The sequence below is a fragment of the Lacerta agilis genome, chromosome 6 (assembly GCF_009819535.1).
Source record: "Lacerta agilis isolate rLacAgi1 chromosome 6, rLacAgi1.pri, whole genome shotgun sequence".
NCBI classification, from domain to species: Eukaryota; Metazoa; Chordata; class Lepidosauria; order Squamata; family Lacertidae; genus Lacerta; species Lacerta agilis.
Window position 1 is genome coordinate 34,927,498 of NC_046317.1, and position 13,346 is coordinate 34,940,843.

Here is a 13,346-nt window from a genome sequence, read left to right on the forward strand (position 1 = left end):
TCTGGATCAGGCCAATGCCCTCTCTGGTCTAACACCCTGTTCTCACAGGGACCTGAGTGCAGCAGCACACTCCCCACTTGTGATTCCCAGCAAATGGTATTTAGAGGCATACTGCCTCTGACTGTGAAGGTAGAATGTAGCCATTGTGACTAGTAGCCATTGATAGGCTTGCTACCAAATATTCTGTCAACGGTGAGTTTCTTGCTGAACACACCTGTATGATCCATGTGCTTCCAAACCCGTACTTGTGACTTTCAAACTTTGGACTTAAAACATCCTAGGGCAGGGAGCGGCTAACCCCAAGTTGGGTGGGGGCTGATCCAACCCCTCCAGTTTGTCTGTCCCTGCTGCCTGCTTCCAGCAATTTTGGCAGTAGTGGCAAGGAGGGTGGGGATGATGTAGATACAATACTGGGGTTGTAGATACAATACTGTATGTAGATACAACACTGGAGCCCAGAACAACTACTACTACTACAATTTGTTAGTCACCATATCTTGCCCATGGCAACCCAAAGCAACTTACAAAGAAACAAACAAACAGACAGACAGACAGACAGACAGACAACCCCCCCGTCCACTGATTAAAACCAAGAGGAAAAATAAATACATTAAAAACATCCCACCCACTTCTAAAAGGCCACAAAAAAGGCCAAAGGCCTTTCCCAGTCAGCAAATCATTCATTTGATGAGCAGAGTAGGGACAGTAACCCTGGATCAGCTGAGGAGGAGGGGTTGTGTGTGTGCATGTCTGACTACTCATGTGTGTACCACTGTAGACCATACCCATCACTGGCATGAAGCCCCTGAAGGGCTAACCAAGGGTTAAAGCGGTCCTCAGACCAAGAAATGGTAAACACTCCTATCCTAGGGGCAGTAGTACATATGAACACAAACTCAAATTTTGAGCCCAAGCATTTTAAACCTTTGAACAATTCAATAATTAGACCATTAAGACTATAAATAATGCTAGTACAGTAGTTATGTAGAGGGAGACAAGAGCAAATGCAGCACAAATGATAAGAGACTGAGCTACAAAACGGTAAATCTCCAGTTCAAATCCCGCTTCTGTAATGAACTCCTTAGACCAGGGGTAAGCAACCTAAGGCCCGCAGGCCAGGTGCGGCCCAATCGCCTTCTCAATCAGCGTGTTTTTACATGATTAGAACGTGTCCTTTTATTTAAAATGCATCTCTGGGTTATTTGTGGGACCTGCCTGGTGTTTTTACATGAGTAGAAAGTGTACTTTTATTTTAAATGCATCTCTGGGTTATTTGTGGGGCATAGGAATTCGTTCATTTCCCCCCCCCCCAAAATATAGTCCGGCCCACCACATGGTCTGAGGGACAGTGGATCGGCCACGGCTGAAAAAAGTTGCTGACCCCTGCCTTAGATGGTCTTAGACATGCTACTCTCCCTCGGTCTCAACATTTACAATAGGGGGATAATAGGGCTGACTTACTTTAGAGAGTTGTTGTATTACAACTAGATAACGTATGTGAAACATTTTGAAAGTGCCAAACAAATGTTATTATGTATCCTAGATTGGTTACAAGCATAGCCATGTTTTGGCTACTAAATGAAATCACCATAGACTAGAAATGCAAACCCATTACTTTGCAAGTGACACAACCCAGTAGTGACGCATGGTGTCCCATCAAGGGTTCATTTAACTCAACAATACTGATTCCCTTTTGGGACTGGGAAACCACAAGGAGTGTCAGGGTCTGTGAGGCTGCAATGCACGGCTGGTGAACTTTGCATAGGTTGCTAGGTCTCAGCTTGTGCAGGCCTTTGCACAGATAGAATAAGAAGCCCAGATAGCAGTCTTACAAGTTTTATCCTTCTCCCTTGGAAAGACATACATTTACCTTTAAATAGTATTGGGCAATCTATTTACTTTCAAAGGGACAGAAAAACCTACTGACCTATTGCTCATGCCCCATTCGCATTTGTTTGAAATAGGTACCTGAAGGATAGTGTCTTTGAATCTATGCTAATCACCCTTTTAGTTCCTGGCTGGCGAGAGGCCAGCATTTTCGCTGCTAGGGAAGTGCCTTTTCAGAACCATGCCAAGAGGCCTAGCAATGCACTTGGCATTAAAACTGCCTTCAGAAGAGGGGGCAGGGGTGGAAATCAAGAGTTAAAAAAAATATAAGAAGTGGACTTTTAACTGTCATGAGGAACATAACCACAAGCTTTTGCACAATCAAGGTCTTTGCAAAAGGTCACGCTTGTGCAAACATATTTAGAGGCAACTTCGGTCCATTTGCAAAGTTCCAAAAATCCTACTTTATTTTAAATTGAGGGTCACCTTTCAACTGATTTGTTACGAGCTGCACGTACTCCTGCAGCAAAGCAAGAGAAACCATATCTCTAATGCCTGAAAGGTTAAGTTAAATGTCAGAGATTGCCGAGCCTTTTGCAGTAGGCAAGAGGAGTGCCATCACAAACACCCCCCTCTAATGGCAATGAACGTGTGTGTAAAAATAATTAACTTACCTAAGCAGTACCTCAATCCCAACTTGCTCTAACTTTACTGGTGCTTCGTTCTCTGTTAGCAGTCACCACAGTCACAAGAAGCATTTTCATAAGGGGCACTTGGAACATCTTTTAGCCGCTAGAGCACATCACTTGTGGTTGCAATTAAGGCAACACAAAACGGAAAAGAATGATAAAAAAGAACTCTGCAGGCAGGAGAATTTTTTCCTTTGGATTCGATACTAGAAATTTCTATTTGTTTTGGGATTTAAGCTTCAGGTGTGGAATTAGTCAAAGTTTTCCCTTCCTACCAACTTAGACAAGGATTTTAAATTCTCCCATGGCTATTTCTCTTGCTTATGACAATGCAATGGTGGTTCCATTCACTGGCAAATCTTGAGAACACTCCACTCAGCATAATGGGGGGAGGGGAGGGAATGCATAAAAGGAAGATTAGGAAAAATGAAACTTTATAATGAAGAATACAGCCACTAGCTGTATGCTTCATTATATGCATCAGTGCGCACAGAACACAACCCAAAGCCTGGTTAGCAGGCCCAAAGATGACCAGGAAGCAAGGGGCATGGCTTGTGGTGGCAATGCCTGCTTTAGTTTTCCCTCGAGCAATGAGTTGTCCCGCGCGCCCAGCTTCATTTCACATGCCTGTGTTGCACGACAGCCGTGGAGGCCGAGAACGCATGAATGGAGAGCAGAGCGTGACCCGAAGCCCCCAGCTGCACGCAGCACACACCGAGAGGGAACCTCCGGAGCTCGCCAGTTCCTCCAGCGCGTTTGCCAGGGCGCCTAGAGACCGGGACCCCCGCGCCTCCGGCCCCCCCCTTACCCCGTTGGCGGCGGCGATGCGGATGATGAGCTGGATCGCCTCCTTCATGTAGAACCTGCCGTCTCCCCCGACCACCAAGGTGGCCTCCTGCCTCTCGGCGGGGTCGGTGGTGGAGACAATGCTCTGGATAAAATTCTCGGCGTAGTTGGCATTGCCCTGGAACACCTTGACGCGCTTGCGGAGGCCGCTGGTGCCGGGCTTCTGGTCCGTGTAGGCTTTGGTTTTGACGGTCACGATCTTCACCATGGTGCCGAGAGCTGGAGCTGGAGCTGGAGCTGGAGGTGCGGCGGGCGGGCGGGCGGGCGGGCTTGGGGAGCTGGTCTGGCTGCAGGGTGACTCTGCCTTCGCCTCTCCCCGCCTCTAGTATCAGCGGCGGGGCTGGACTTCTGCTGTCACCTCTCACACCGAGCAGCCAGCTCCGCCCTCTTAAAGCCGCAGGCGCCGGAGATGAGACTCCCCTTCCGGATCGCCCACCTGCAGCCCCATTCAGCGCTTCCCCTTCTTTGCTGGGAGCTGCGCAGATGCAGCCCGAGCCTGTGCGCGTTGACTAGGAAGCAAGTGCCCACTGACTTTTTTTCTTTTCTTTGCCCACTGATTTCATACTGAAGCGGGTATGGATGTATAAGACAGCAGCATCCCATAGCCAACAGCGGGAGTACGCACAGATTCGAGACATATTTTATTCATGACTATTTCACTTTGTTCAATGGGACTTGCTTCCAACCAAGTTAAAACTCACTATATGCGCAGGATTTCAATTTCTATACTATTTGTGACATCTTAGACACAAATGCTAGGCGTCTAGTTTCAAGCTATGAAGCATGGCTGATGGTTTTAAAACTGAGACATGCTGGGCATTGGAATCAAATAATGAACTGTTTACTTGAGTGATTGCAATTCTGCTGGTGGTTCTGCGAGACTCTGTATTGTGCCCCAGCCCCCCATTAACTCTTGGACAAACAGGTATTAGAATGTACAAAGTCTGTTTGGCCAGATTCTGCCAAATGCAGGGGTGGGGAGCCTGTGGGTCTCTGAAGTTGTTGGGATAACTTCCAGGGATGGTGGGACTTGGCGTATGACAATATGTGGAGGGCCACAGGCTGGCCACCCCTGTTACAATGGGACAAAATAATTTTATACCACAAGCAAGTGTAGCTTTGCCATTCTGCTTTTAACTGCCTTACAAATGTCTTTCTCTTCAGAAGCATGGTGATGGTGTCAAAATAAGAATTAATGTGACTTATTTTGTCCATGCAAGGTGTAACACACTCCAGTTCTGAAGCTTACCAACACGTATTTATCCATATGATATTCATATCCATCCATGTGATAACTATCCCCTCACCATTTACTATGTGAGGACTAGTAAGGACTAGCAGCCCCAAAGATAGGTATGCAGAATAACTTCCATGTCCCTCAAATATTTCTCTATGTAACAAAAAAACCCTAGAAATAGTAGGATATTCATCATTAAATCAGATGGTAAACTATCATAGACAAAGTTCAAGCTTTTATTTGTCCATTACGTTGCTCTTTGGGGGGCAGAATGGGGCCCTTGAGCTGTACACCAGTACTGCTAACAAATATATAGTCATGAACTAGTTCTCTTGCATATGGGTTACCAATCCAGCTTCTGCTGGTGAATTTATTTGCTCACCTCCTTTAAAAAAACAAAACATACCTGAAGTACAGTATAATCCCTTCATTCCAGTTTTAACTGTATCAAAGCATGGTTAAGTGAAACAATCCTATATTGCTTCCTTGCTTATCTGACACCACCTCCCTCATCCTCCATGGTGTGCTGAATTTAAGATAGTAAGCTCCTCGGAAAGGGCTTGCCCGCTTATACTTTGAAAAACACATGTATGCTCACATACAATGCTAATTATAAACTATTTTATTCAATTAGGCCACAATTTTCAGAGAAGGGAAGATGGCTTGGGGAGGGGGGTTAGGTCAATAATAAAGTCAAATGGTTAAAAACAAGGGATTGTAGCCAATGCTAATTCTACTCAGAGTAGACCCATTGAAATTAATAAGCACAACTTAGGTCCATTAGTTCCCATGGGTCTACTCTAATTGGATCTTAGTTGGATACAACCCATTATGATTATTTTTAAAAGCTCAACAGATGAAATCATTCTAAAATAAGCAAGTATGTGCCACACAAATTGCTTTTGGAGTTTATAGCTCTTGATGAGTTTATAGCTCTTGGTGGAGCTTCTCAAACTGGTTACACTGAGCAACATTTTCTGAAGCTGCAGTATCTTGGATACAGTTTTTCCCCTGGATTAAAATCAGAAGCAAACTTCACCCCACTTTTTAAAAAGTGATTTCTTCATAATGGAACAATAAGCAGGTAGATGATTTAATACTGCAGATGCCCCAGTTATTTAAAGTATTTTTACCCCACTTATCAGTGGCAAAAAGGCTCCCAGAATGTAATATAAATATAAATAATAAGACAATCCTTGTCCTCAGGAATAAAATTAAAAAATGCACAATCTAAATGGAAAAAGGATTGGGACGGAAGAGGGGAAATAAGCCATTTTCATAATGGCTACTATTGGTAATGGAATGCTGCACTAAACAGACTTTAGTCTGACCCTGCAGAGCCAAGTCATATGCTCTTATGGTGAGGCTCAATTGTGTGTAGTTTCTCCAACGTTTTCTTAGTTTACAAAATGTAGCCACAGATGTAGCCTTCTGTGGTGGAAGACTAAGTTGAGTGTGTGAGAGAGGGGCTGCTTAACCCTTTCCCCCCATATATTTCCCACAATCTTCTCCAGCTGTTTTACCTTGCAATGGGGGGGGGGGTTATGTTTGGCCAAAAAGAAACATGTACCTGTATTTTTGCCCCTCTGGATGAGAGGGGAGCAGGGAGTTTTGTAAGGAACAATTTTAGCAGGAGGGGACCCCTCTCCTTACTTGGCAGCTGACACTTTGGCAAATGCATTTTATAAAAGAAGAAAATCAGAAAAAATACTTGGAAGAAGAATTTCCCCAAATGTGGGTGTTTTCAGACAACTGACACCTGGAAAATGTGTTTAATAGTCCTTAGAAGCCTGTGTGTGTCTGCCTAAGCCCTTAGACATGACATCATGCTCCCACATATGAAACATCTGGTTTGTGCAAAGTGAATGACTGCTCTAATCTAGCTTCAAATGGGCAAGTATTAGAAGAAGAAACTCCACTTACTGTTTGGATAAAGGTCAGTCATAGAGAGTTGCCTCATCTGAAGTCATGTAGAGACCTCTTGCAGGTTCTGCATGATGCTGTAACCTGCAGAGTGTGGCACGAGGATGGAGTTTGGAATTATCTAGCACAGTGTTTTTCAACCACTGTTCCGCGGCACACTAGTGTGCCGCGAGATGTTGCCTGGTGTGCCATGGGAAAAATTGAAAAATTACTTTATATATAGTCAATATAGGCACAGAGTTAAATTTTTCAACATTTTTTAACATTTTCTAATGGTGGTGTGCCTTGAGATTTTTTCAATGAAACAAGTGTGCCTTTGCCCAAAAAAGGTTGAAAAACACTGATCTAGCAAAGCCTTTATGCATATTAATGTCATTATTTTTAAAAAGTGTTTATTAAAAAAAAAACTTAATACCATCACTGCTTAAAATTAAGTAATTCAGCATCCTACAAACCAAAGTATAAGCAATGTTTTGCAAATCATATTTGACTTTCATGAAGCTTTATTTTACTTTAGAGCAACAAAAAGCAGTTCTCATTATTTTGCTCTTAAAAATTAGCTTACCAGAGGCTGATGCTTTCAGCTACAGTACAGGGAGGCCCACATTGGTAAGCCCTCTGAAAACAAGAATTCTGCCTTGTTTTTGGGTTGTATAGATGGTATCACCAACAATTGTGCTAGATCAGTGTTTTTCAACCACTGTTCCACGGCACACTAGTGTGCCGCGAGATGTTGCCTGGTGTGCCGTGGGAAAAATTGTGTTTATTTGATTCCTATTCAAGAGAATTACTTTATATATAGTCAATATAGGCACAGAGTTAATTTTTTTAACATTTTCTTTTTTTTTTATAAAGATTTTTATTATTTTATCATGAAACAAAACAAAAACAACATTAAACATACATAGACATAAAAAAGAAAAAACATGATAAACAATCAACAATAAAAACACAACATTAACATACCAAAAAGAGAAAACTTATACAAACCTTACCATCTTATCTTTGTTTCTCTACTTATTTCTACTTCTTAGGGGGACTTCCCCTGGTCCCTCCTCTGTCTTCAAAAACATATATAGTCTTTAGGTAGCTTCCTTTCTTTTCCCATTAACTTATACTCAATATCCTAATGTTCTTTAAATTTATCTAAATCATTATATTTCTTAACTTATATTCTATATCTTAATACTTTCTTGTACAAAAATCTATCACATCAAAAATTTCTTTTACACCGTTATAACTAACCTTAAACCTCTAAAGCCGGTTATTCTATATATTTCTGCTCAAATATTCAAACGTTCAATTTAGCATATTTAAGTAAATAGTCCTTAAATTTCTTCCAGTCTTGCGACACCTTCTCCTCCCTCTGGTCTCGGATTCTGGCGGTCAGGTCTGCGAGCTCCATATACTCCATCAACTTCATCTGCCATTCTTCAATTGTCGGTATCTCTTCACCCTTCCAAGTTCTTGCCAATAGGATTCTAGCCGCTGTCGTGGCATACATAAAGAAAACTCTATCCTGACTGGGTATCTCTTCATTGGTCATGCTCAAAAGGAATGCCTCTGGTTTCTTGCAAAAGGTAATTTTCATTACCTTCTTAAGCTCATTATAAATCTTGTCCCAGAAGGCCTTCACCCTTGAACACGACCACCACATATGATAAAAGGTACCTTTCGAGGATTTACATTTCCAACACTCATCCGACATTTTAGAATTCATTCTAGCTAACTTAACTGGTGTCAGATACCATCTGTATATCATTTTCATTACATTTTCTCTTAAGTTATTACATGCAGTAAAATTGATACCTTTCTGCCACAATCTCTCCCAGTCATCCATCATAATATTATGACCCACATCTTTTGCCCAGTCTATCATTGTTGATTTAACCAATTCATCTTTCGTATGCCACTCTAGCAACAAATTGTACATTTTGGAAAGGTTTTTAGAATTCGATTCGATCAGTTCTGTTTCCAGTTTTGATTTTTCCACTTGAAAACCAATTTTTTTGTCTAATTTAAATGTTTCATGTACCTGGTGATATTGCAGCCAGTCAGGGACTTGACTTTTGACTTGATCGTAACTTTTCAACTTAAACGAGTCCCCTTCCTGCTGCAATATGTCCATATATCGTAGCCAACTTGCAGACATGTTTGGTCTCTTATAGGCCTTGGCCTCCACTGGAGATATCCATCTAGGAGTCTTTCTCTCCAATAAGTCCTTATACCTAATCCAAACCTGATACAGAGATTTTCTGATTATATGACTTTTGAAAGTTCTGTGGATTTTAACTTTGTCATACCAAAGGTATGCATGCCTTTAACATTTTCTAATGGTGGTGTGCCTCGTGATTTTTTTCATAAAACAAGTGTGCCCTTGCCCAAAAAAGGTTGAAAAACACTGTGCTAGATCATGTAGCCTTACTTTATGAAAGAAGAGACTTACTTGTTTGGCTTTTTTCAGTCCAATATAAAAATGGAGATGGAAAAATCCATGGATAGTTTGGTTAGATAATGGTGCTAGTAACACCAAGGTCACAGGCTCGATTCCCATGTGGGACAGCAGCATATTCCTGCATTGCAAGGGGTTGGACTAGATGATCCTCAGGGTCCCTTCCAGCTCTACAGTTCTAAGATTCTGTGTGCACCGCCATAAACACTATGCATGACAATGCTTGGTAAATGGAAGCCTTTATTCATGAGCAGCAAAAGGGATCAATAGATGTTTGGTGATGGAAAAAAATTGCATACACACAAAATCACACTATGCTTGCCCTGATGGAACAATTGCCAAGATTCTTAAGATATACTGGTACAAGGAAATTTAGGACTTAATAAAACAGTACCTTGATTTATTATTTTTACTTATCTCTCTATACTTTAGAGGCCTTCCTTACACTTTAGAATACATGGTTTATTTATTATTCCTTGCTTAAACATGTTGTTTTAGCTTCTCTGTTTAAAAATTACTTTCCAAACATACATTTTTCATTAGTTCTACAGATTCTTCTATACACACACACACAAACATATATATGAGAACAGTTTTAGATAGACTTAAGCAGGCAGTTTCTGCACTTGACTAAGCATGGTTTAAATTTCATAACTGACATTTACTTGCCTAGTATCCTGTTACGGCATAAGAAGCCAGTCTACAAGAGTGGCTGTGATATAAATATAGCTTTTCAAGACTTCTTGCACTTTCTTAGACAAGGTCATATAAATCTGATACCTTATTTAAATTATAAGCCTGTTTTTAGTAGGCAGTTGTAACATTTCCTCATAGGTGTTTTGAAACTTTTTCAGTTATCCCTTTTGAAATGTGAAAACCAGAACTGTACATAGTACTCCAAGTGCAGTTGCACCAAAGATTTGTAATGGCTCATTTTTTCTCAATTCTTTATCTAATTAACCCTGACATGGTAATCATTCTTTCCATAGGTGCCATACATTGTGTTGCCATTTTCATTGAGCTATCCACCACTGCTCCTGGCCAGTAATTTCCAGTTCAAAGCTTGAAAACATATACATCAAATTAGGATTTTTTACCCCAATGTACATCAATTTATACTTGCTTACATTCAACCAATCACATTGGCTATTTTGATGCTCATTCATCCAATTTGGAAGGGTGCTTCTGGAGCTCCTTTCTGTTCTTACTGTCATAAACAATTTGGTATCATCAGCAAACATTGCTACCTTATTGCTCATTCCTAACTCTTGGCCATTTATACACAAGTTAAAAAGCACCAATCCAAATAATGATCCTATTTTGACAGGATCTTCTTTGTAAGAACTGTCCATTTATTCCTATTCTCTGCTTCCTGTTCTGTAAACACTTACTGTTTCCTAACAGGACCTGTCATTTTCCCCTAACTGCTTATGAGTCTGATGGACATTGATGCACCAGATAAGCTCAGTATAAACTTAATATTGGATTTGCCTTCCCCATAGCAATAGTCACAACTTTGGTGGAGAAGCTATTGCATGAAAGTCTAGCATCGGGCTGTGTGTGTGTGCAGTGGTGCACCAATGCCACCACAGTATAGTGCAATAAGAGGGTACCCCTTAGAGAGGTCTAGTTGGAAGTCTCTGTCCAAAAGCCAAGGTGTATGGCAGATGGGCCACAGAGCTTTCTTTAGTGGCTTGGGAGGGTCATCTGTGTAGACCTATGTCTTGGGGAGGACCCATTAATCCTAGGCTTGACTCTATCATCATGTGCCTGCCCTCCACCAGCCCTCCAATGGCTAAGCCAAATCCAACCTACATCTGAAATCAATAAAGTTGTAGCCTAATTTTAAATTCCAGAACATTGCCCTGTCCAGTTTGTTCTGGGTCACTGCATCAACTGAAATGCCCTCTGTGCACCAGATAAGCTCAACAGAAACTTAATATGGCCATTATCTCGGTCGCAAAGTTTTCTTCCATCAGAGTTGATGGACAATACGGCAAAGAAGAAAAGACCCTGTATTCACAGGGTGGACATGGTCTTTGAATCCTCTTTGAAATGCCCTCTGTGCACCAGATAAGTTCCATATAAACTTAAAATTGGATTGTGGTGTAAGCTGAGACCCCTTGCTTGAATCAGTATCTGAGCAAGCAAACAGCAGAGGAGTGGAAGCTGAAAGTGTTGGCAGCAGGGGTGCCAACTTGAATAAAATATTGGGGGGGCAGGTAAGGCCTGCCCTGCATAATAGAACACATGACGCAGTACACACACACCATTATTATTTCCCCTGCACCTGATGTCAAGTGGCTGCAGCCTGGCAGAAATAGACTTATGGGCTAAATTGGGGCTGGGGGACCTAATTAGATTTGCAGCTGGAAGTTCCTCACCCTGGGCAAAATGACCTGCTAGCGATAGGGGTAGCAATGTGTAAACTTCCTGTTGGTTATTGGGAGGTTATTGGTTGGTTTTAGTTTTATTATATATTTTGTATTCTCATTTTCTGTTGTGAAGCATCCTGTGATCTTTGGATGAAGGGTGGGATACTACACACACACACACACACCATACAATATCTACTGGATATGCTCAGAGTGTTAACATCTCAAAGATATCTAAAAGGTTAGTTAGACAAGCCTTACCCCTTGCAGAACCCATGCTGTTTCTCCTTCAGCAAGACTTATTCTTCTATATGCTTGGCAATCCTAGCTATAACAATGCTTTCCACCAGTTTTCCCATGACAGACATTAATTTCTCTCATGGATGGATGCCATATGGATCAGCTGATTTGGCAGTTTTTATTTAATCAATAAAGTCTAGAATTTCATCTCTAGTCACCACTGTTTATTTCAGTTCGCAAGATTTCATTCCTTAGAAAGTTAGCTAAAGCACAGGGATCTCTCTTACATCATTTGTAGTGAAGATAGAATTATTTGCATCTATGCAATCTCCTTCTCCTCCTTTAGCATGTCTTTGACTTCTTTGTCATCCAACAGTTCAACCGCCTCTCTAGCTGCTTTCCTCCTTTAATATATTCATTATTATTTATTGTTGATCTTAATGCTTTAATGATGTGCTCCTTGAATTATTAATTTGCGTATTGGATTGTCTGCCTGATACTTTTTTCGGGGGGGGGGCAAAGTTTGTATTCCTGCTAAAGAGTTCTATTGGGCCCAGTATTGCCACCCACAGGAATTCCATGAAGGAGTCTGCCCTATGGGTATTTCTAGTTTGCTTGACTCAACATCACTGAGGTACAGAGCAACACCAACTCCAGTGTGCCCTTCCCTATCCACTGTATAGTGTTCGTATCTCATACCATGCCTACCACATTTCCATTGTGCTCTCTTTATCCATGTGTTCCTTCAAAACCAAGCACTCCAGTCCATTCATCTTTATTCCAGCCAATCTCTAGCATGAGCATATAAACACCTATGCCAGCTCTCTTTTTCCAAATGTCTCTGGCACATGTGTTTCACCTTATGGCATTTGGTATCATCTTCTCACATTTGGACAATCATAAACATTTTCACCCACATCTCTTAGGGATGTTTTATCCTGAGCCAATACTTTTCAGCTCCTGTTGGCTTTCTCCAATCAGTTCAAAAGCCGCTTTGCTACTTCTTTAGTTTAAGCACCAACAGTCTGGTCCCACCCTGAATGGATATACTCTTTAGAATGGAGGGGAGGAACTGATAAAAGTGCACACAGCCTGGTTTATTACAGCTCAGGTGAGCAAACTTATGCCAGTTTACAAATCTCATACCCAAGATGGGTTAAACTCAGTTTTTTTACTTGGTCTTAACCCTCCACCCCCAATCCAATTTAGAGCAAGGAATAGTGCTTGGAAAAAGCAACTTCACACACACACTCCACATATTAAGACTGTCATAAAAATAGTCCTGCCAAATATTGCTTATTGTTGTATTAATTCTTACCACCCAAAGCCAGAACAAATAAAGTGTTTTCACATTGCTTCCAAAAGATGGCAAACTCAGGTTTTGGCTACTCTTCAAAAATTCAAGTTAATTTTTGTGGATGAGCAATTGCAAATATTGCTCTGTAAATTCATTCTATGTACTCCTCACATGCTTGCCATAATCAACTGGACCCTCTTGGTATATCTTAGACACTGTGATATGAGGGGTTAATATTTAAAATATCATGGATTTTAGCTATCAAGGGCTCTGTAGGTCAAGTCCATCACCTGCAGGAAGGATAGCACAGACAATGGATGCTACAGACAATGCACTGATTGTATTATCCACAAGGCTGAGAATGAGGTGGACCTGCTCATTATACAACAGGCTCATTTTTTGTAGTCTTCATGACCAGTTGTATATGAACATGTAGCAATAGTACAGGTTTAAGATTATG

General features: G+C 41.3%; 2 protein-coding genes across 4 annotated transcripts in view; both read right to left on the bottom strand.

The window, feature by feature from the left end:
* Positions 1–3,646, bottom strand: part of PGM1 (phosphoglucomutase 1) — a 29,318-nt gene extending 25,672 nt beyond the window's left edge. Inside the window, exons 1-2 of the mRNA XM_033151905.1 lie at positions 3,625–3,646; positions 3,325–3,594 (exon numbers count right to left, since the gene is read on the bottom strand). Of these exons, the coding sequence (XP_033007796.1) occupies positions 3,325–3,570 (246 nt within the window). The 5' untranslated portion in view covers positions 3,571–3,594; positions 3,625–3,646. The remainder of the gene's footprint in view (positions 1–3,324; positions 3,595–3,624) is intronic.
* Positions 3,647–6,546: 2,900 nt separating this feature from the next.
* Positions 6,547–13,346, bottom strand: part of EFCAB7 (EF-hand calcium binding domain 7) — a 40,856-nt gene continuing 34,056 nt past the window's right edge. Inside the window, exon 15 of one of the 3 annotated variants that reach the window (XM_033151897.1) lies at positions 6,547–6,606. The gene's annotated coding sequence lies outside the window, so the exon portion shown is untranslated. Of the gene's footprint in view, positions 6,607–9,197; positions 12,026–13,346 lie in introns of those variants that run through there. The other 2 variants (XM_033151895.1, XM_033151896.1) reach the window with 2 other exon arrangements.